This window comes from Lepus europaeus, chromosome 15 (genome assembly GCF_033115175.1).
Source record: "Lepus europaeus isolate LE1 chromosome 15, mLepTim1.pri, whole genome shotgun sequence".
Classification (NCBI taxonomy): Eukaryota; Metazoa; Chordata; class Mammalia; order Lagomorpha; family Leporidae; genus Lepus; species Lepus europaeus.
The window spans coordinates 43142509-43165505 of NC_084841.1; the positions used below are offsets into that span (position 1 = coordinate 43142509).

At 44.1% G+C, this 22997-nt stretch overlaps 1 protein-coding gene across 1 annotated transcript in view; it reads left to right on the top strand.

Annotated features, from left to right (window-relative positions):
• The first annotated feature begins 269 nt into the window (after positions 1 to 269).
• IL31RA (interleukin 31 receptor A) overlaps positions 270 to 22997 on the top strand; it is a 49998-nt gene continuing 27270 nt past the window's right edge. Inside the window, exons 1-4 of the mRNA XM_062211877.1 lie at positions 270 to 351; positions 9962 to 10079; positions 12529 to 12710; positions 17411 to 17562. Of these exons, the coding sequence (XP_062067861.1) occupies positions 294 to 351; positions 9962 to 10079; positions 12529 to 12710; positions 17411 to 17562 (510 nt within the window). The 5' untranslated portion in view covers positions 270 to 293. The remainder of the gene's footprint in view (positions 352 to 9961; positions 10080 to 12528; positions 12711 to 17410; positions 17563 to 22997) is intronic.

Sequence of the window (22997 nt, forward strand, 5' to 3'; positions counted from 1 at the left end):
TCGGTACCCTTTTTATGTTAAACAGAGACTGGATTATGGACAAGAGGAAAATGTACTGAAATAGCACATCTTTAAAATGCTGACTGGGGTTGATGGAGTAGTCATGAAGGGACCTGTATGATAGTAACCAACAAAATACAGTTCAGTAAAATAGGACCCTTCCTTACCCGTTCTCCCACCAAATCCCCAGAATCTGTTTGGCACTGGAGTAGGGTTGTGGAAAAGCACCGGAAAACTGACTCCTGGCCTGTGACACTTGCAGGTCTCTCCAAGCTTCCCGAGTCAACCCGGGGATGATGTGGACCTGGGCACTGTGGATGCTCCCTTTACTCTGCAGATGCAGCCTGGCAGGTAGGGCAGCCTGGGCTCTTGGACGAATCCTGTGTTCTTACTGCCTCCAGCAGGACACTGCCATGTGAAGGGACACCTGGGCAGTGGGCATTCACAGATGGGAGTGGTAGGCGGTTTGTGAACACCCGGAGTGTGTGTGTGTGTGTATTCATGGGCGTTCATGCATACTCTTGCATATGTAAATTTGGTAAGATGACCTATCATATTTTTCAAAAGGCTCTATGATCACCAAGGGCTTTTCTTCATCGTTTTTGTTAATTTCTGTGGTCTTATGTGACAAGCACATGTAAATGCAAAAATATATAGTTTCACAGTTTCCCGTAAATTCCAAGGATTTAAGAAGATACGATGAAACACAGTATTTCTGTAGTGTTCCGACTCGAGACTATGAGCCTGCCATCTCTGCAATACCTTGCAGGCCCAAGATTCCTTAATTTAGTCATATTTTATAGTAAACAAAATGCAAAACCAGAATAAGTAGTGGGGGTTGGGCACTGGGAAGGTAGAGAAGGCGTCACGGCGTATGTTAGTTTGCTTGGGTCATCACAACAAAAGTCCACAGACGGAAAGGCTTAAACAGCGGAAAGTCATTGTCTCACAGTTTTGGAGCCTGGGGGTCTAGTCCTCTCGCACTGTCTTCACATGGCCATCCCTCTGTACCCACTCACCCCTGCTCTCTTTCCTTCTGGTAAGGACTCAGGTTGGATTAGGACCCACTCTAATGGCCCCTTCTTTTTTTTTTTTTCCCACACTTTGGTCACTTTGCTAAATGACATTAAATAGTCTTAAGTTTCAACTACTAAGCAACAGTTAATGGTGGAAACATAGATAGTATACTGGCATACTTGAATGCTTGTCTTCAAAAACACAATTCCAGTCCTTATATATATTACAAAACAGCCTTAAAGGAAGAAGTGGCATCTTTCTACAGTACTTAAGATGCTCAATACCAAACTGAAAAGCAGTCTAACAGAAACAAAGGCAAGGTCTACACAGCTAACAGTTGCCTTGTAACTTCCTCACCTGTTTCAGGGGCCTGTTCTGAGCTACTGGGGGTTAAAGCTTTAACATATGAGTGATGGGGGGTGGGGTGGGCACAACTCAGCCCATAGGTCATCAAGAGGGCAGTCATGACCCAGGGATAATGAGAAAGTCTTTAAGACCTGTGTCCCGGGATGGCCTGCCTGGCAACCCCTGGGGCACACCTGTGGCACTCAGGACTCTCATGGGCTTGATGGCCATCACTGCAGGGGGGCCTGTGGCTATACCCATCATGGAGTCTCTCTCAGTTGGCCTAAAACCAACGGTTGTTCCCAAGCTATCTACTCTACAGTTCTGCTTATGTGTATCTCGGCTCCTGGGGGGAACACCTGTTCCACAGCTCATCTTTTTCTATTACCTATCTCTGGTCTTCTTGCCTCATCCTACACCACGTCCTACAAAAGTGGCTCTAGTTTCCACTGCATTGCCCATCTAAAATATCCCTCCCTTGGCCCCGCTCAGCTATGCTTTTCCTCTATTTCCAAATAGGTTTTAAAACACTAGCTTCTGAACAGCTCCAGAGTGGTACGAGCATAGAAAGGAGACGGGGATTTTGGAACTTTGGAAAATGCTCCTCCTATGTATGGGAAATTCTCAGATAAGCAAGAACCCTCTTCTAATCTTTCTTAAAATGTTTTCTCTAATGATTCTAGAAATAGGGAGTATTGTAATGGGTTTTTCATTTCTTTTCTGGTCTTGAGAGTGTGGGGAAGAGTAGATGGGAACAAGTGACAACTTTAGCCTCAAGTTGTCTACTTTTTAAAAAATAGAAATCTCATTTCTGAATAATTTTAGATTAACAGAAAAAGAGTAAAAGTGGTGCCAGGAGTTTCTCTTTGCCCCGTGTCCTCTTTCCCCCCATTGGTGACTGTGCTGTTAGGAACCGTGAGTCAAAGGGTGGGCAGGGACTGCTGTCAGAGCAATGGTCAGATATTGTTAGTCTTACAAGGGCTTTTATACTAGCACAATCGCAGCATGCTTCTTCACCTGGGGGTTAGTACAAGATTAGTTCAAGGAAATATGTTCTTTATCAAAGGAGATAATATTCATGTTCCATATAATCTGAAGGAACAATCCATATTAAGAAGGTGGCCAGAAATATTTGCCTTCAAGGACAGATCTAGCCTGCAGCTGCATGAGAGAGGAAGGCTGTGGTATCTGGCCAAGGAACATTCTCAGACTAGCCCATGATATGCACGGTGACTTCTGCCCCTGTTCCCTGAAGTGTCCTTCAGGCTTCTCACGTACAGCTCAGATTTGTCCTAGCCCGGTCTCCACATCTCCCCCTTTATTTATTTATTTATTTATTTATTTATTTTGGCAGAGTGGACAGTGAGAGAGAGAGACAGAGAGAAAGGTCTTCCTTTGCCGTTGGTTCACCCTCCAATGGCCGCTGCGGACGGCGCACCACGCTAATCCAAAGCCAGGAGGCAGGTGCTTCCCCTGGTCTCCCATGCAGGTGCAGGGCCCAAGGACTTGGGCCATCCTCCACTGCACTCCCAGGCCACAGCAGAGAGCTGGCCTGGAAGAGGGGCAACCGGGACAGAATCTGGCGCCCCAACCAGGACTAGAACCCAGTGTGCCGACGCCACAGGCAGAGGATTAGCCTATTGAGCCACGGCACTGGCCCACATCTCCCCCCTTTTAAGCACAAAACTGCTAAGGCAGCGGCCACCGATTTTATTTGGTGTTTGATGATGGATTTTCAGAGACAGACATACCCTGAACAGAAGACAATAAAGCAAACAATAAATGTAATGAGCCCAGAAAGGGAAGAATGAATTGCTCCTCCTATATATGGGAAATTCTCAGATAAGCAAGAACCCTCTTCTAATCTTTCTTAAATTGTTTTCCCTAATAATTCTAGAAATAGGGAATATTGTAATGGGTTTTTCATTTTCTTTTCTGGTTTTGAGAGTGTGGGAAAAAGTACATAGGAGCAAGTGACAACTTTAGCCTCAAGTTTTCCTCTTTTTAAAAAATAGAAATCTCATTTTTGAATAATTTTCAATTAACAGAAAAAGTGTGAAAGTGATGCTGAGTTTCTCTATGCCCCATATCCTCTTTCCTCCATTGGTGACATCTTACCCTACCCTAGTACCTTTCCCAAGATTAAAGGATTGATATTGACACATTACTATTGATTATATTCAAGAATATATGTGTATTTTCTTAGGTTTTCTGGTAATGACTTCTTTTTATCCCAGCATCCAATTCAGGGTGACATAATTGTCATGTCTCCCTAGTGTCTTTAAGTCTGTGACAGTTTCTCCATCTTTCCTTATTTTTAATGACCCTGACAGTGTTGAGTATTGGCCACTATTCCTGGATTTGGGCTGAAAAATGGTGCTCTTCATTGCTCTGTCACAACTTTACACATGGCTGGGACAGTCTTCTGGTGGGGAATTTAATCAAACTTAACATAGGCACACTGGCTGCCACCACGGGGAAAGACAGGACAGCAGATGCAGAGGTCTTTCCCAGTAGGCTCTGGCAGGTCCAGTGCATACAGTCGACACAGATGTGTGGAATTGCTCCAGAAAGCTGAAATGAAACAGTAAAGCAAAATGATGAAGTAGAGGTGAAACCTAATGTCGTTCATTGCTTTGGTCCGTTTTTAAAATAGTTCTCCCCAACCCTCTAGTATGTGATAAAATTAACTTAAAAGTCATATGCAGAAGTAGACTAGGACATAGGAGAAACAGTAGCTATAATGAATTCGTCCCTCAAGTCTTAGCATTCTGAATTTTCAGAGCAGGGTATCTATTCTTTGTATTAGTCAGGAGAAGTTGTTTGTGCTGTAATAATAAGCTGGCTCATCAAAGAAGGATGTACTTTGTTGTTGTTGTTATTGTTTAAAGATTTATTTTATTTATTTGAAAGACAGAGTTACAGAGAGAGGTAGAGACAGAGAGAGGTCTTCCACCCACTGGTTCACTCCCTAGATGGCTGCAATGGTCAAAGCTGTGCCGATCCGAAGCCAGGAGCCAGGAGCTTCTTCTGGGTCTTCCACGTGGATATAGGGGCCTAAGGACTTGGGCCATCTTCTACTGCTTTCCCAGGCCACAACAGAGAGCTGGATCAGAAGAAGAGCAGCCGGGACTAGAACTGGCACCCATATGGGATGCTGGCGCTTCAGGTCAGGGCTTTAACCCACTGCGCCACAGCGCCGGCCTCAAGGATGCACTTTTCTCTAAAGGGAGGAGAGAACTTCTGATTTGCTTATGGCCTTGTCTACATACTGACAGAGTTTATGGATTCAAAAGGCTTCCATAGCCTAGGCAGCTCATGTCAAGAGCCTCAGGTGGTCACTGACATCATACATAAGAGTGTAAATGGTTAAATTAACAACAAGAATCACTGTGCACTAACTCCCCATACAGAACCTCTGTCCTCAACAAGTTGTATTATGAGAGTTAACTGTAAAACTAGTTCTCAAACAGCTTTTTTTGTGTGTGCTTGTGTGTGTAAATTGTTGAAATCTTTGCTTAGTATAGAGTTGGTCTTCTGTGTATAAAATTCATTGCAAATGGATCTTAGTGGAGAATAGGACTGGGAAGGGGAGAGGGAGGAGGAGCAGGGGTGGGAATGTGGGTGGGAGTGGGGTTTGGTGGGAAGAATAACTATATTCCTAAAGTTATACTTATGAAAATTTATGCTCCTTAAAAAATAAATAAATTTATCTATCTGTCTGTCTGTCTATCTACCTACCTACTTACCTACCTACCTGTCTATCTATCTTTGTTGGGGGTGGCATTGTGGAGTAGCCAGTAAAACCAACCCCTGTGATGCTGGCATCGCATATGGGTGCCAGTTCAAGATGCAGCTTCTCCACTTCTGATCCAGCTGCTTGTTAATACACCTGGGAAAGCAGTGGAAGATGGCCCAAGTACTTTGGCCCCTGACACTCACATGGGAGACCTGGATAGAGTTCCAGGCTCCTTGTTTTGGCTTGACCTAGCCCTGGCCATTGTGGCCATTTGGGAAGTGAATCAGCAGATGAAATATCTCTATCTATTTTTCATGTAAATAATCAAACCTTTATTTTTTTAAAAAAGATTTGTTATATTTATTTGAAAGAGAGTTACAGAGAGAGGTAGAGACAGAGAGAGAGATCTTCCATCTGCTGGTTCACTCCCCAGATGGCTGCAGTGGCTGGAGCTGTGTCAATCTGAAGCCAGGAGCCAGGAACCTCCTCCAGGTCTCCCACATGAGTGCAGGGGCCCAAGGACTTGGGCTATCTTCTACTGCTATCCCAGGCCATAGCAGAGAGCTGGATTGGAAGAGGAGCAGCTGGGACTAGAACTGGTGCCCATATGGGATACCAGCATCTCAGGCCAGGGCTTTAGCCCACTGCGCCACAGCACTGGCCGTTAAGCAAAACTTAAAAATAATAATAAACTGGCCCATAATCTTAAGAAAGCAAATGCACTTCTGATTTGCACTTCCCTGATTGTTAGTGATGTTGAGCATTTTTTCATATATTCATTGGCCACTTGTAAGTCTTCTTTTGAGGAATGTTTATTCTGATATTTTGCCCATTTTAGTTATTTGCTTTCTTGCTATTGAGATGTTTGAGTTACTTATAAACATTCAATATTAGATATTAGCCTCTTATCAGATTTGCCATTTACAAATATTTTCTCCCATTTTTTGTGTTTCTCTCTACCATATTGATTGTTTCATTTGTTGTGCAAAAGCTTTTTATCTTGATGTAATCACATTTGTATATTTTTGGGTTTTTTGCCTCTGCTTTTTAGGCCATATCTAAAAAAAAAATCATTGCCTAGACCAACATCATGAAACATTCTCCTATGTTTTCTTCTAGTAGTTTCAGTTTTACTTTTGAGTCTTTCATCCATTTTCAGTTGATTGTGTGATATAATACAAGGGTCACATTTCTTTCTTTTGCAGGTGGGTATCCAGTTTCTTAGTACCAGTTGTTGACTAACCTGTCTCTAGTGCATTGTCTTGGCTCCATCAGTGAAGATTTTTTGGCTATATTTGTGGGCTATATTCTATTCCATTGTTCAGATACATCTGTCTTTATGCCAGTAACATACTGTTTTGATTACTGCAGTTTTGTAGTATGTTTGAAATCAGAAAGTGTGAGGCCACCAGCTTTGTTTTTCTTCCTCACGGTCTCTAAGAGTATTTGGGGTTGTTTATGATTCCATATGAATTTTAGGATTGTTTTTTCTATTTCTATAAGAATGCTAATGATATTTTGATAGGAATTCTATTGAATCTGTGGATTGCTTTGGGTAGTATTGACATTTTAACAATATTAGTTCTACAAATCCATGAACACAGAATATCTTTCAATTTATTTGTGTCTTCAATTTTTCCCATCAATGTGTTTTGAATTTACATTTATTTTCATTTTATTTGGAAGGTAGAGGGAAACAAATAGAGACGGAGGAGGGAAGGAAAGAGGAAGGGAAGGAGAGAAAAATGGGGGAGGGTAGAGAGATAGACTTCACTGGTTTACTCCCCAAACACCCAAGAGGTGGGAACTCCATCTGGGTCTCCCACATGGGTGATAGGAACCCAACCATTTGAGCCATCATCTGCTGTCTACCATGGTACGCCTTTGCACGAAGGTGGAGTCAGAAGTGGAGCCAGGTCTTGGACCCAGGTACTCTAACAGGGGGGTGTGAGGGTCCCAAGCAGCATCTTAGCTGCTGCTCATCAGTGTTTTATATTTTTCAGTGAAGTGTTCTTCTACTGCCTTGGATTAACCAAACCTTTTGAGCTAAGCAGAGGCATATAAGAAAGAATAGTGAGATTCACTTAAATTTGACTAGAGTGTACTTGGATCCATGAAGATCTATTCCTGTGTTGATATTTTGGTGACTGGCTTTGAAGTCAGCCAATGCAAGGTAGAGTGAACATGCTGAAGGAAATAAAATAAGACTGTAAAAGACTAGAATGATTGTATAAGACCAAGGCTATTCTGGAGAGACAGGGAAATGACTCTTGTTTCTTTGTTCTGTAGCTAAGAACTAACTTTGAAATCTTGCTAAGACTTAGTGCAATGAGTATTAGTGAAGATTGGGGGATGGGTTACTACTGTATGATTATTTGTAAGAATATAATCAAAGAACTAAAGTCAGATTTATGTGTATACACACACACATTTGCCAATATCATGCTGCTAGAATACCATAGTTATACAAGTATTGGCATATATGAATACCATGCGAATACACATACTGACCTATCCCAACACACACCCTACACACCATTTTCCCCAATCCCCTACCTTCTTGCACACACCACAGATACACTATACACTACAGACACCATACACAGCACACTTACACATACACACTACCATTATCTATGAGCTGATTGGTGTGGAAGTCATTCTTGGGATATTGTTGGCTGACCCTTAGTTCACCTTCCTGTGGGGTTTTTCATGCTGCCCCTGGCAGTGTGAAGTATTAAGTCTGTTAACATTCTACTTGTTGACCCAAAGAATCCCCAGGGAGAATTTCCAACTGTGTGGGCCCTTTGAAGAATGTGTGCATGCTGTAGCCTCTAATCTCTGTGCGATATGTGGTATTATTTGGTTCAAGTCTGCTAGACTTTGGCCTTCTTAAGCATCTGGACTTGGAGATCACCCACTTTGTCATGATTTTTAGCACTCAGATAGCCAACATAGAAAGTCTTTAACTAAAATGCTGACTTATGACACAAGAATAGCAGGGCTTAAGTTCAGGAGTTGAAGGAAGGCAGCTCTTTGGAAATAACTCGAAAAGTGGATATAGCCTGGAGGCTTCTACCTCTCCCTCTCTTCCTTATTATCTCCCTCAGGGGCTCCTCTACCCAGGTGGACAGTGCTCATCTCATAGACCAAGTATATGAAAACAAAGACACAGGTTTGGAGTCTTTAAAATAAAAAATGCCCTTCCTGTTACGAGGTCATACCATCGGCAGCGTTGAAATATGGACATCATTATCCAGATGTTCAGAGAAACACAGTATCCTTATTTTCTATGATCAGCCTGATTGATGTGAGAAGTCTCCTCTCCACTGGAAAGGCAGACGTGGTAAAGCAGGGCAGGCAGTGAGTAGCATTGTCTTGTTAACATTGTCTTACTTTCTTCTGTTTTATAGCCTCTGTAGGGTATAAGCTCACTATTCCAGAGTCCCTGGCTCCCCCTCTGCGCCTCCTTAAGATGGTGCCTGGGTTTATGTGACGTCAAGGACTTGAGCAGGGCTCTTGGATCCCTGGGAAAAAGTCACGTGTTGCCCTGTGGTCTTCCCTGGACATTGTGGTGTGCTCCGATCCCTCAGCTACTGACTGCTGGGGGACAAACTGGCTTCACTGGGCTTTGGGGCAGCATACTGGCCCCTACTCCTGAAGTTCTGTAGCCCTCTGTGTATGGGATCTTCTCCCTCCTGGCCAAGTCCAGTCTCACAGTGTAGTCCCTACCCCACACCTTGAGGCACACAGAAATTTCAGGATACCTACATGCTACACTCACCTGTAATGGGGCTCACTGAAGAGCAACCTCAGGGCGACCTCCTGCCAGTTAGGACTCCCTGCCATGCTGGAGCTGGCGCTGAGTGGAACATGAGGTTTCTGACGACAGGCTCGCCACCCCCAAGTTCACCAGCTGAGACAGACTACGGCATGGCGGCTTTGTCACCCCTGTTGGCATGTTTGTCCCCCTCTGGCAAGAACACTGACATCTGGGTTCTTTGCTCAACTTTCCGTTCATTCCCTAATCCTGCCCCATCCATCCATATTATACTTGTTAGAAGTGAGGAGTTCGTTCTTGCTGCTGCTCTGGTAAGGACTTCTGGGAAATATGGAAGGATAACTTAAATTGCCTTCCTGTCTCACAAATACCTGTGTCTTAAGACTGTCGTCTCACCAAGACTCAGAAAAAGAAGTTAGTTTGAACCTCAGAACTGAATAATGCCCTTAGTCTAAAACTGATATTATTTCTTAACTTTGTGTGTGTGTATGTGTGTGTGAATGTGTGTATGTATGTGTGTGTGTGTAAGAACCCCTTGGTCTTTTGGTGAAGCCTAAGGAACACTTCTTAAAATAAACATCTGCATGAATCTGGGGAGCCACCTTCTGTTCAGACTCTCAGAATGGGGAACTACTGGCAGCAATATTTTTAAGATGTGAAAATACAACTGAAAGTGTTTCATATGATCTTCTGGGAAAAGAAAATTATTGATGCATAAGATTAAAGTATAGGATAGTTCAGGATTTTCTACTTTTCTTTCACACTCAAATCATTTATTACCCTATTGTTTAGAATGATTCTATCATTTGATGCTTTACTTAGGAGTTCACTAATATTTAACATTTCTCTGGTAGTCCAATTATTTTTGCCATTCAAATATTGCTTTTGAGTAAGAATGTAAAAAGTGTTTTTGAAAAAAGTGGAAATCTGGCTCTTCAAAGGGAATGATTAAAGAAATGGAGTAGGCATCTTTCTATGAATTAGGAAAACACACCCAGCAACTAACCAATAAATATGGCTTTTGATGAGCCTATATTCATTAAAATGTTTAATGTGACATTGTTTTGTGATTTTTTTAGCTCTGCCAGCTAAACCTGAGAACATTTCTTGTGTCTACTACTATATGAAAAATTTAACTTGCACATGGAGTCCAGAGAGAGAAATCAAACACACCAACTACACAGTTACGAGAATGTAGTAAGTATGAGAGCTTTTGTGTTATCAGGGGAGACAGAGGGAGAAGGCAAAGGCTCTGGACTCATTCTGGAGTCAGATCACTCATAGGGTAAAACAGGTCCTCAGTTACATCTTGTGAGTAGCCACTGGGTGGACCTTGGCTAATTGCAGCCATACTGAGAGGCTCCACAACTACCAAGAATGGGAGACGTGGCCACGCTGTACCTGCCTCCCAGAGCTGCCTGATGGGCCTGAGCAGTGCCCGTAAGCACACTGGAGGAAACAGCTTACTATGTTCAACTCCACCCCTCTTCCTTCCAGGATGGGTTATCAAAACTGTTCATTCTTCCTGGATTCAGACTTAGTAAGCAGGGCCATGAACTCAGAACTAAGAGGCAACTTACTTTAATCTGTCATGGATTTGCTGTGTAACCCAGGTCACAAAGTGTTCCACCAGGACAGGGATTCCCAAATTTTCCTCACTACTGCAAGTATGCCTTCTTCAAAAAAAGGGTATTTATTTTGAAATTTTTAAAATATTTATCCATTCATTGGAAGAGTTGCAGAGAGAGACAGAAACAGAGGTCTTCCATATGCTGGTTCACTCCACAGATGGTCGTGATGGCCAGGGCTCGGCCAGCTAAAGGCAGAAGCCAGGAGCTTCTTCCAGGTCTTCCACATGGGTTCAGGGGCCATGCAAAGTCAAGGCAGCTGAGAGATCTAAGGCACAGAGAAGTTAAGGGACAGTCTCAAATCACCTGGCTAATAGGGGCAGAGTCAGAATTTAAAGCTCGTCTTCTCCCAGAGCCCATGTTTGTAACCATGACACACTGCTAACCGTGTAATACCAGTGATAGCCCTTGAACTTCTCTCAAGATCCCATGGTTTCCGGTGCTCCCTCTCCCCATGCCTGCCATCACTGTCGCCTTGCAGACAGTGTTCCCAGCCTGTTCCATCTCCTCCATAATCCTCAGGGCCCCGTGGTCTCTAGCTGTGCCTGCCAATCTGATTCCTGCTAATATGTGCACTTGTTTCATTAAGTTACAGCTTAATAGCTTCATCTACCTATCATCTATCTGTTTTAATGAGTTTTCTGAAAATAATATATATCAATAGTAAAATATTCAACCTGAAAAATATAAAGAATGCAAAATATCCCTCCAAGTCCCACCCAAAAAGGTAATAATTTTAAAATGTTGATGAAGGTCTCTTCAGATGTTGCTACAAATAGGTATATAAGTGTTACATATATAACTGTGATCATTCTGTATATGATGTGTACATTAGTGTGCTTTTCATTACTGCTATAAGATACCCAAGATAGGCTAACTTGACAAATAAAAGGCATTTATGGAATTCATAGGTTTGGAAGCTGGAAAGTGCCAGATTGGGGAACCCCACAGGTTTAGACTCTGGTGTCAATGTTGGGTGTATATGCCAAGTATGGGAGATTATTATCACCAAGCAGGAAGCCAGAGTGAGTGTTGTCCCACAGTCCCGTCTGAGGGCACACACCCCACTACCTAAGGATCTTCCACTAGACCTTACCTCTTAAAGGGTCTGCCACCAAACTGAGGACCGAGCCCCAACATCTGGGAGACAAACCACGGCCAAACCATAACAATAGGCATCCTGCTTCCTTCACCAACAATAGGGTCTGGACATCTTCCTGTATCAATAAATATAGATGTATTCAAAAACATCATTTGAAATCCTATTTATGTGTGTACTATCCTTTATTTTAGTATTCTTTATTATTTAAAAGTTTTTTAAAAGACTTATTTATTTGAAAGAGTTATAGAGAGAGAAGGAGAGAGAGAGTGAGAGAGAGAGAGAGAGAGAGAGGTCTTCCATCCACTGGTTCACTCCTCAGTTGGCCACAACAGCCAGAGCTGAGCTGATCAGAAGCCAGGAACCAAGAGCTGCTTCTGGGTCTCCCATATGGGTGCAGGGCCATCCTCTGCTGCTTTCTCAGGTACAGTAGCAGGGAGCTGGATTGGAAGTGGAGCAGCCGGGACTCAAACTGGCACGCATATGGGATATTGGTGCTGCAGGACAGGGCTTTAACCCACTGTACCAAAGTGCCAGACCCCATCATGTTTAAATTTTAACATTTATTTTATTACCTTTTACTTTTTTAGAGAAAAAATTTTCAAGGCTAGGCTCTGGAATTTTCTGGGGATTGTTCATTGTTTTTTTCTTGCCAGCAGGAAATCCATTGCCAATGTAACTTTTAATGGGCTTACAGGCAGGGGTGGGGAGAGTTCCCAGCAGGTCTCTAGGGCCATAACAACTGAGGGAGTCATGGAGGAGGTAACTTACTGACATTTGGAGGAAAGGGCAATCAGATTCTGGACTATACAGTTCTCAAGAGAAATCCAGAGTGAAACTAGCAAATACTGCTTGACATATTGAGTGTGGCTATGTTTCCAAACCGTGTACTCATGTTGGATTGCTTTTTCCTTCAAAGCACATATGCAAAGAAAAAGGAGACTTGCAGGACCAACAGTTCTGCAAGTGAAAATCAGCCTTCGTGTTCTTTCTTTCCTCCAAACGTGACAAATACAGATTATTTCACTGTTGAAGTGGAAGCAGAAAATGCAGAAGGTATAGTGAAATCTTATGTGACAGAGTGGCACACGGACTCCATAGGTAAGTGCTATTTGATATTAGAATATGCTCTTTACTGAAGAATTACTGCCTTTTAAAAAAAAGAGACATCTATGGATTCAAGTGTAGACTCAAAGCTCCAGAGTATAATAGGTACACGTTTTGAATACACAGAAAATTCGTCATCTTAACAAAGGAAGCAAAGGAGGAAAGAAGAGAAGAGGGAGGGAAGGAGAAAAGAACTGACCAAATAAGAGAAAAGGAATGAGAAGCAAGACTTATCTTGCTGACTACAGATTTCCTCTTGCAATTTGTATCACAAATTGTACTTAAAGGAAGAAAAAGCTCCCCCAACCCAAATCATCACTGTTCTTGAAGGAAACAAATAAAAAAATTTTAAAAAATTGTTTCACTAGGCCGGCACCACGGCTCAATAGGCTAATCCTCTGCCTGCGGCGCCGGCACACCGGGTTCTAGTCCCGGTTGGGGCACCAGATTCTGTCCCGGTTGCCCCTCTTCCAGTCCAGGTCTCTGCTGTGGCCCGGGAGTGCAGTGGAGGATGGCCCAAGTGCTTGGGCCCTGCACCCACATGGGAGACCAGGAGAAGCACCTGGCTCCTGGCTTTGGATCAGCACGGTGCGCCGGCCAGCTGCAGCTACAGCGGCCATTGGGGGGTGAACCAACGGAAAAAGAAAGATCTTTCTCTCTTTAAGATTTATTTATTTATTTGAAAGAGCATCATAGAGAAGAGATCTTTCATCTGCAAGTTCATTCCTCTAATGGTTGCAATAGTCAAAATTAGGCAAGGCTGAAGCCAGGAGCCAGGAGCCAGGAGCCAGGAACTGCTTCTGGGTCTTCTTCATGGGTGGCAGGAGCCCAAGCAATTGTCCCATCTTTGCTGTCTCCCCAAGCACATTAGCAGGAAGCTGGGTCAGAAGCAGAGAAGCAGGAATTGAACAGTTGCTCTGATCTAGGACACTGCCTTCATAAGCAGCAGTTTAAGCCATTATGCCATAATGCCAGACCCCAACACATAACTTTTAAATAATAGCTTTAGTGAGTTGTAATTCATACATATAAAGCTCACTTTTTTTTTTTTTTTGACAGGCAGAGTGGACAGTGAGAGAGAGAGACAGAGAGAAAGGTCTTCCTTTGCCGTTGGTTCACCCTCCAATGGCCGCCGCGGTAGGCGCGCTGCGGCCGGCGCACCGCGCCGATCCGATGGCAGGAGCCAGGTGCTTCTCCTGGTCTCCCATGGGGTGCAGGGCCCAAGCACTTGGGCCATCCTCCACTGCACTCCCTGGCCACAGCAGAGAGCTGGCCTGGAAGAGGGGCAACCGGGACAGGATCGGTGCCCCGACCGGGACTAGAACCCGGTATGCCGGCACCGCAAGGCGGAGGATTAGCCTGTTGAGCCGCGGCGCCGGCCTTTTTTTTTTTTTTTTTTTTTTTTTTTTTTTTTTTTTTTTGACACGCAGAGTTAGTGAGAGAGAGAGAGACAGAGAGAAAAGTCTTCCTTCCGTTGGTTCAACCCCCAAATGGCCACTATGGCTGGTGCTGCACCGATCCAAAGCCAGGAGCCAGGTGCCTCCTCCTGGTCTCCCATGTGGCTGCAGGGCCCAAGCACTTGGGCCATCCTCCACTGCCTTCCCGTGCTACAGCAGAGAGCTGGACTGGAAGAGGAGCAACTGGGACAGAACCGGCGTCCCAACCGGGACTAGAACCCTGGGTGCCGGTACTGCAGGCAGAGGATTAGCCTGGTGAGCTGCGGCACCGGCCTAAAGCTCACTTTTAAAAAATATAAAAGTTTATAGTTTTCAAAATCATTTTCACAAATTTGGGCAAGCATCACCAGTGTCTAATTCTCACAGCTTCACGGAGACTCTCCATGTCCATTAGTGATCAGTCTTTAGTTGTTCTCCACCCTTCCCCCCACCATTAATTTATTTTCTGTCTCTACAGATTTGCCTATTGGGGGCTTTTCATATAAATATAAGGATATAATATATAGCCTTTTGCATCTTCCTTCTTTCATTTAGCATAGTATTTTCAAAGTTCACTCAGGTTACAACATGAATTAGGATTTCATTCCTTTCTATGGCTGCAAATACTATTCCACGGGGTTGCTGTAGCTCATTTCGTTTGCCCAGATATCAGTTGATTGACATCTGGGTTATTTCTACTTCTTGATTATTGTGATGCATGCTGCTTTAAAAAATTGTATACAAAGTTTTGTGTGGACATAAGTTTCAGTTCTCTTAGACAGACATTGAAATTGCTGAATTACATGGTAACACTATGTTGTACTTTTTGAGTTCCTAATCTTTAACAAAATAGCTATATCATTTAACATTCCCAGAAGCAATTTGCAAAGATTCTAATTCCTCCACATCCCCACCAATACTTATCTTTGTCTGTCTGTTTTATTATAGCCATCTTAGTGGGTCTGAACTGGTGTCTGTCTCATTGTGGTTCTGATTTTCATTACCCAGTGACTAAGATGTTGAGCATCTGTCATGTGCTTATCGGTCATTTGTATATCTCCATGGAGAAATTTTCACTCACATCCTTTGCCCAATTTTAATTGACTTGTCTTTTTAGTGTTGAGTTTTAGGAGTTCTTTATATATTGTCAGTACAAGTTCTTTATAAGATATATGATTTGCAAGTATGTTCTCCCTTTCTGTGAATTGTCTTTTTAATTTATCGATGTTGTTCTTTCAAACAGGAAAACAAATGATTTTTTAAAAATTTATTTATTTATTTATTTTTTATTTTTGACAGGCAGAGTGGACAGTGAGAGAGAAAGATAGAGAGAAAGGTCTTCCTTTGCCGTTGGTTCACCCTCCAATGGCCGCCGCAGCCAAAGGCAGGAGCCAGGTGCTTCTCCTGGTCTCCCATGTGGGTGCAGGGCCCAAGCACTTGGGCCATCCTCCACTGCACTCCCAGGCCACAGCAGAGACCTGGACTGGAAGAGGGGCAACCGGGACAGAATCTGGTGCCCCAACCGGGACTAGAACCCGGTGTGCCGGCGCCGCAGGTGGAGGATTAGCCTGTTGAGCCACGGCGCCGGCCTTAAAACAAATGATTTTGATAACATCAGTTTTGTTTAAAAGATATGCAAGGAGCTGGTATTGTGGCACAACAGGTTAAGCCACTGCCTATGATGCTGGTGTCTCATGTAAGCGCCAGTTTGAGTCCCAGGTGCTTGGCTTCTGATCCAGCTTCCTGCTGATGAGCCTGGGAAAGCAGCAATAGATGGCCCAATTACTTAGGCCTCTGCCACTCAGGTGGAAGACCTGGATCGAGTCCTGGGTTCCTAGCCTTGGCCTGTACTAGCCTTGACCTATGTAACTTTTTGGAGGAGTGAACCAGCAGATGGGGTATCTCTGTCTCTTCCTCTCTCTGTCTCTCTGCCTTTCAAACTAACAAATCTTTAAAAAAAAAAAAAAAAAGATGGAGCCTGTGGTGTGGTAGGTTAAGCTTCTGCCTGCAGCACTAGCACCTAGTATGAGCACTGGTTCATGTCCTGGCTGCTCCTCTTCCAATCCAGCTTTCTACTATGGCCTGGGAAAGCAGTGGAAGTTGGCCCAAGTGTTTGGGCTCCTGCACCCACATGGGAGACCCAGAAGAAGCTCCTGGACCAGCTCCAGCTGTTGTAGGCATTTAGGGAGTGAAACAGAGGATGAAAGACCTCTCTCTCTGTCTCTCTGTCTGTAACTCTACTCTTCAATAAATAAATAAATCTTTCCAAAAAACATATGGAACTATATACACAGAAAATGGCCTGGATGGAAATACACCAAAATGTTAGTAGGTTTATCTCTGGTTAATGGTTTATGGATTATTTTAAGTTTTTCTTTATGTTTTTTCTGTAGTATAAAATTTTTCTGTAATGACCATATACTAATCCTATAACCAAAAGAACAGCTATTTTCTTTTCCTTTTTTAAAAAAATATTTATTTGAAACTCAGAGTTACAGAGAGGCAGAGAGAGAGAGAGAGAGAGAGAGAGAGAAAGAGGAAGGGAGAAGTCTTCCATCCGCTGGTTCACTCCCCAATTGGCTGCAATGGCTGAAACTGTGCCAATCTGAAGCCAGGAGCCAGGAGCTTCTTCTGGATCTCCCACACAGGTGCAGGGTCCCAAGGACTTGGGCCATCTTCTGCTGAATTCCCAGGCCATAGCAGAGAGCTGGATCAGAAGTGGAACAACTGGGACTTGAACCCGCAACCATATGGGATGCTGGCACTGCAGGCAGCGACTTTACCTGCTACGCCACAGCATGGCCCCAAGAGCAGCTATTTTCAGTGAAGGCAATTTGGGTTTAGAATGTTTGCAGTGTGCAAAGTAAATCAGAGATTTTTTTCTAGTGAGTAGTTCTTCATCTAGGATCAACACAAGGCAGGCCTGGGAGAGGGGAGCACAGAAGGGCCACAGCCAGTTTCTGCACTGTAGTTTTGTTTTACCTCCCTTCTGTCTGGCACAGGATATTAAAAGGTGAAGGTGCAGGGAAGTTGCAGAAATCAAACCTCATTTTATGGGACATTGTGAGGAGGTGGGTGAAGTGGCATCCCCTGTGCACTGCCTTCCTGCTTCCGTCTGCATTTAGCAAGCCTAACACGTGCACTGTGTCTCCTTTCTAGGCTTCGTTTGTCTTTCGTGTTTTTCCGAAGTTGGGTGGATGGTATTAGCACTTGCTCATCTTTTTGCGAATATGAGAACTGTATGATTTTTATTTTCAGTGAAAACTGAACCACCTGAGATTTTGAGTGTGAAACCTGTTTTGGGCGTCAAACGAATGGTTCAAGTAAAATGGAAAGCACCTGCGCTGGCTCCTGAGCCACCCAATTTCTCATACAGACTTCGATTCTGGACCGTCAATAGTACAAGTCGGGTAAGTTGTGCCATGAAAATGTTGTTAGAGGACCCGAGGAAGAGACTCATTAACAGCTGTCTTCGACCAGGAATGGCCTTTTCACTTTGTACTTTGAAAACACAAGAGAGATGATCAGGAGAACTTTCCTCCCCAGTTTCCCATTCAGACCCTTTAGAGTGGAAAAGATAGGGTTCTACCACAGGCGTTCTGCACCCTGAGCCCAGGGATGGGGTGATGAGTTGTGTTGGCTGTCACAGAGTCTATGGTCTGACCATTTTCTTTATTTTCTTTTTGTGAAGTAAAAGACACATTTATAGAAGCAAGCAAACCCTAAATATTGCATGAAACACTTTATCATGAAGTTAGCACTGGTGCACAAACCACCTGCTTAGCTTTTCCAAGGATTGCCTCTCTTCTCCTTGGAGCTAGCTACTATCCTGATTTTCATGGGAACCACTTCTTTGCTTTTCATATAATTTCACCACTTTAGACTGCATCATGAAAAATGATAGTTTCGGGACTATGCTCCTGTTCCTTGCCCAATGAAGTTCCCAGCAGATATAGAATCCATACATTTTGTATGTGTGTGTATGTTTGACTTTTTCTCTCAATAGTGTGCTTTGAAGACTCATTCATGTTTAAAATTTTTTTGAAAGATTTATTTATTTGAAAGGCAGAGTTAGAGAGAAAGATAGAGATAGAAATGTCTTCCACCCACTAGTTCACTCCCCAAATGGCTGCAACAACCGGGGCTGGGCCAAGCTGAAGCCAGAAGCTTCATCCGGGTCTTCCATCATGGGTGACAGGGACTCAAGCACCTGGAACATCTGTTGCTCCCTCAGGTGTATTAATGGGAAGCTGGGTCAGAAGTGGAGCACCCAGGATTCAGACCAAACCAGTGCTCATCTGGGTTGCTGGTGGCTTTACCCACTGTGCCACAATGCCAGCCCCAAGATTCATTCATGTTATATAAGGCTATAGTTTATACATCTTGATTGCTGTATAGTACTCCATGACTTTAATTTGCGTTTACTTGAGTTTTAATGAGATTTTCATGTACTTACTGGACATTTGGATTCCTCCTTTCTGAAGTACTGACTTAAATCCTTCACTTTTTTTTCTATTGGGTAGTCTGATTTTTTTATTTGACATGTAGGCATTTCTTTTGTATTCTATTTATGTGCTTTTATACAATTTTTATTTATTTTTATTTTATCTGAGAGGCAGAGAGACTAGAGAGAGAGAGACAGAGATCTACCTGCTGGTCTCCCCTCTCGCCTTCAAATTCTTGCAACAGGTGGTGCTGGCCAATTAGTTTCTTGAACTGCCTCCCAGAGTTCTCATTAGTAGAAAGCTGGAGGCAGGAGCCAGATCTGAGAATTGTACTCAGGCACTCTGGCGTGGGTTGCAGTTGTCTTAACCACTAAGCAAAATGCCTGTTCCCAAACTCTCCTTTGTGTGTGGTTATGTAAGCAAGCTTCTGCGAGTATACCTAATTACCATGACATTCATTCAGCCTTTTTCCTCTTGCCCAGGGGGAACCATGAGATTCTTTCCATTCCTGGCACCCACAGGCACTATGCCCGTTGCACTCTCTCCTCTAGAACTCTTTCAGAAAAGAATATGTGTCAAGTTTCATTGGTCATTGGATTTTGGCCACTTCTTTCAGTTTCCTTTCTAAACAGCAGTGGGACCATTGTCTTAGAACCAGACTCCTTGATTTGTAAGTTAGGGAACCCCTAAGCCAGGCAGTTCCCTGCATAGCACAAGCTCCCCTCCCCTCATACACGATGGTCTCCGTGAACCAGCGGAACTTCTGGGGTGATCTCCTGGCAAGCAGCCATTGATTGCTTCTCTGTGTCTGGGCCCAGAGCCAATGCAGGCTCTGGTGTAGGACTCGACAAGAAAACGAAAGTGACTGAAGTTGCTAGACCGTGCACAACACTAAGGGAGGACAGCAGGTGTGAACTGCTTCCGCTCACGGCATTCTGCACCCCGCCTCTTTGACAAGACCTCTTGTGTCTACACCATCTCTTCCTCCTTCCTGCTCTCTTCCAGGACATGAAAAGGAGGTGGTATGTGCAGCCCCTCACTCTCCTTTCTAGACCCAGCTAAGCTCAACCCAACGTACTCCAACCTCCTGCCAGTGGCTCCCACTGTTGATGGAGAAATGTCCAAGTGGTTAACCCTCTGAGACCTGACCCCTCCCAACCCTTCCATCATCTTTTGTCTCGCCCCTGGCTCTCTAGTAAATCGGAGTCGCATCCCTTACGTCATGCTTCGTTGTTACTCAGCGCCTCTGCTCCTTTCCCCCTACATTCGTATTTCAGGACTCAGGTCTGAATCTTTTCCTTCTGAGGCCCTGCGTGAGGTGCCCCTCCTCTGTGGGTTTCTGTCATTGCACTTAGCAATGAACACATTTATACTGATCTCTTCCCCCAGTTAAACCAAGTCTCTCAAATGCAGGGACCTTGGTTTTTGTCTTTGTGTTCTCTTTGCCTGCCACAAGTCTGTGTTCAATAAGTGTTTGTTTAACTAAACTAAACCATGTAAAACTTATCCTAAAATTCCAACATGTCAATACAACAAGACCTGTTCTTGCATGGGTTATAGAGTCCTTTCTTGTACCCCAAACTATTAAGTCCTTGAAACTCCTGTAAATGAGGCATTGCTATCCCCAGTTTTATAGATTAGGAAACTGAGGTGTAGAGAGCTTCAGTAACCTGCCAGAGATCATAAAGTTTTTAAGTTGCAAACCTAAGCCTTAAGTTTTCTGATTCTAAATTTATCATTCTTGTGAGTGTCCCTTCAGCAACCTCCAAACCTTCCTGTAGCTCTGGTCTAAAGGGTTTATACTTTTAAAAAAAAGGTTTATTTACTTTAAAGGTGGAGTTTATTTATTAAAATTTATTTATTTACTTGAAAGGCAGAGTTACACACACACAGAGAGAGAGAGAGAGAGAAAGAGAGAGAGATTTTTCAGCCACTGGTTCATTCCCCAAATGACCATGAGCCTGGAACTCCTCCTGTGTCTCCCAGCTGGTGCAGGGCCCTCAGTATTTGGGCCATTCTCCACTGCTTTCCCAGACACAGTAGCAAGGAGCTGGAGTGAAAGTGGAGCAGCCAGAACCTGCACTCGTGCCCGTATGGGATGCCAGCAAAGCAGGTGGCTGCACTCACTGAGCCACAATGCTGGCCCCAAAGAGTTTGCACTTCCATATATAATGAAACCATGTGAACATCCTAGAAAGGGGTCTCCAGAGTGTTTTAAGAATTTGATTTAGGCTTTGCACCAAAACTTCTGATTCATCTCTGAAGGCACTTTGGATGAGCTAAGATTTGGCACAGAGCGTAGATTGTTAGCCTTGACCCCAGTGCAGCCTATTAGTGTTTCTAGGGCTGCACTGCCTGTGTTGAGGTGGGGCACTCTTCCTCTCAGCCTGCCTGCGAAGGAGCTTCCGATCCCGGATCGTGGGAGGGCTAACAGCACCTTGGCAAGAAGAAAGCGGAGGAAAAGGAGCAGACATGTTGGTCGAAAGACCAAGTAGCTTTCCCTGGTGTCCTCTGAGGCTGGCGCGGGGAGAACAGGCTTGCATGAGTGCACTGGAGAGAGCTTTTGGAGCCGACACATGGCCGTGAGAACTCCAGGCATGCGCTGAGGGTGAGAGCCAAGCGGCAGGAAAATTTAGCAAGTTTTTTTTAGCAAGGAATATTATGCCTTTTACAAAGCATAAAAAGTCGAATAGAAGCCTTATTCGAGTTGTGTGGTGCCTACGGATAGTTTTTATTTTGCATTACCTAGGGAGGATGCCATGTGGTTGGGTTTTTCGGGATAGTCTTAATCCTGTTCCAGCTGGGCCCATAACAAATGACAAATTGTCCCAAGCTATGCGCTCATAACTCTGGACAGCTGCCATCCGGAAAAGGACACCCGGGGAATCTGGAGTTTAGCAGTGAGCCTGCCGTGGCCTCTGATCCTACCTCCTTGTTCCAGGTGCTCACTGGGCTGGGAGTCCACGCGTGGCCGGGATCCTCAGCTTTCTGCCTTTATCGTGTTTCCTCCTTTTGCTTGATTTCCTTTAGGTCTGGGAGCTGAAAACGAGGTACCACTTTTCACACCTGTTACATACATGTAAGGAATGTCCAGACTTCCTTCTCTCCCAGGTCTGTGGGTCTATGCTGTGGGCCTACCGACAAAACAGACAGGCCTGTCAGTATGGTTTACTTTTCTTAAGCAGCTAAATACTTGAGTTTAGCAACAGTGACCGCTCGGATAGAAATAGCTAAATGTTGGGGCTGGCACTGTGGCACCAGGAAGTTAAGCTGCTACCTGGGATGCCTGCATCCCACATTGGAGTCATGGCTACTCTGCTTCAGTTCCTTGCTAACTTGCCTGGGACTTGATGGATAATGGCCCAAGACCCATGTGAGAAACCTGGATGGAGTTCCTGGCTCCTGACTTCAGCTGGCCAAGTCCCAGGTGCGGCAGCCATCTGGGGTTTGAAGCAGCAGATGGAAGATTTGTCTCTGTTTCCCTCTCTCTCTCACTCTGCCTTTCAAAAATATATTTAAAAAAATAGCATTAAAGCTTCTATTAAGAAACACTCTTATTTTGTTAATGAGAAACTGACATCAAGAGAGAGGAATTGATTTAGTTACTTTTACCCTCCTGGATAGAGCGTCAAGGTGAATTTGTACATTCAAGCTCTCAAAACTTGTATTCTTCTCTCTTTTCTTCTTTTTTTTTCCTTTTCTTTCCTCCCCTCCTTTTTTCTTTTCTTTTTTTCCTTCTTTCCTCCCCCCTTCCTTCCCTCCTTTTATAAATTAGGAGTGGGAATATTTTTTTTAAGAAAAAGGCTTATTTCTTTATTTGAAAGGCAGAGTGATAGAGAGGGGAAGTGGGAGAGAGAGCTCTTCCATCTATTGGTTCACTCCCCAAATGACCTCAATGGTTAGGTTTGTACCAGGCCAAAACCAGGAGCTAGGAACTCCATTCTGGTCTCCCACATGGGTGGCAGGTGCCCAAGTGCTCGAGCCATCATCCACTGCCTTCCCATCTGCATTAGCAGGGAGCTGGATCAGAAGGGGAACATCAGCCCTGGAACTGATGCTCCAACACAGGATGCTGGTGCCACTTTTGGCTTAACCGTCTATAGCGCAACGCTGGCCCCTGTTGCACAAGCTTCCAGACAGGAAATGGAAGGGAGGTGGTATCATTCATGGGCTGATTCACACTCATTTAGGTGCAAATTGTCCCCAGGCAGTGTGGAGGTTTACTCATAAAAATAATGTTTTAAAATGTGAGACATAGAGTAGCTAGTTCTAAAATGGTTAGTAATAGGCCTTTGGCTCTCAAATTGTGGCTTGAGATGCCCGTATCATACATCAGAGAGCCTGGTTTGAATTCCTGCTCCTTTGCTTCCGTTTCAGCTTCCTGCTAGTGCATGTCCTGG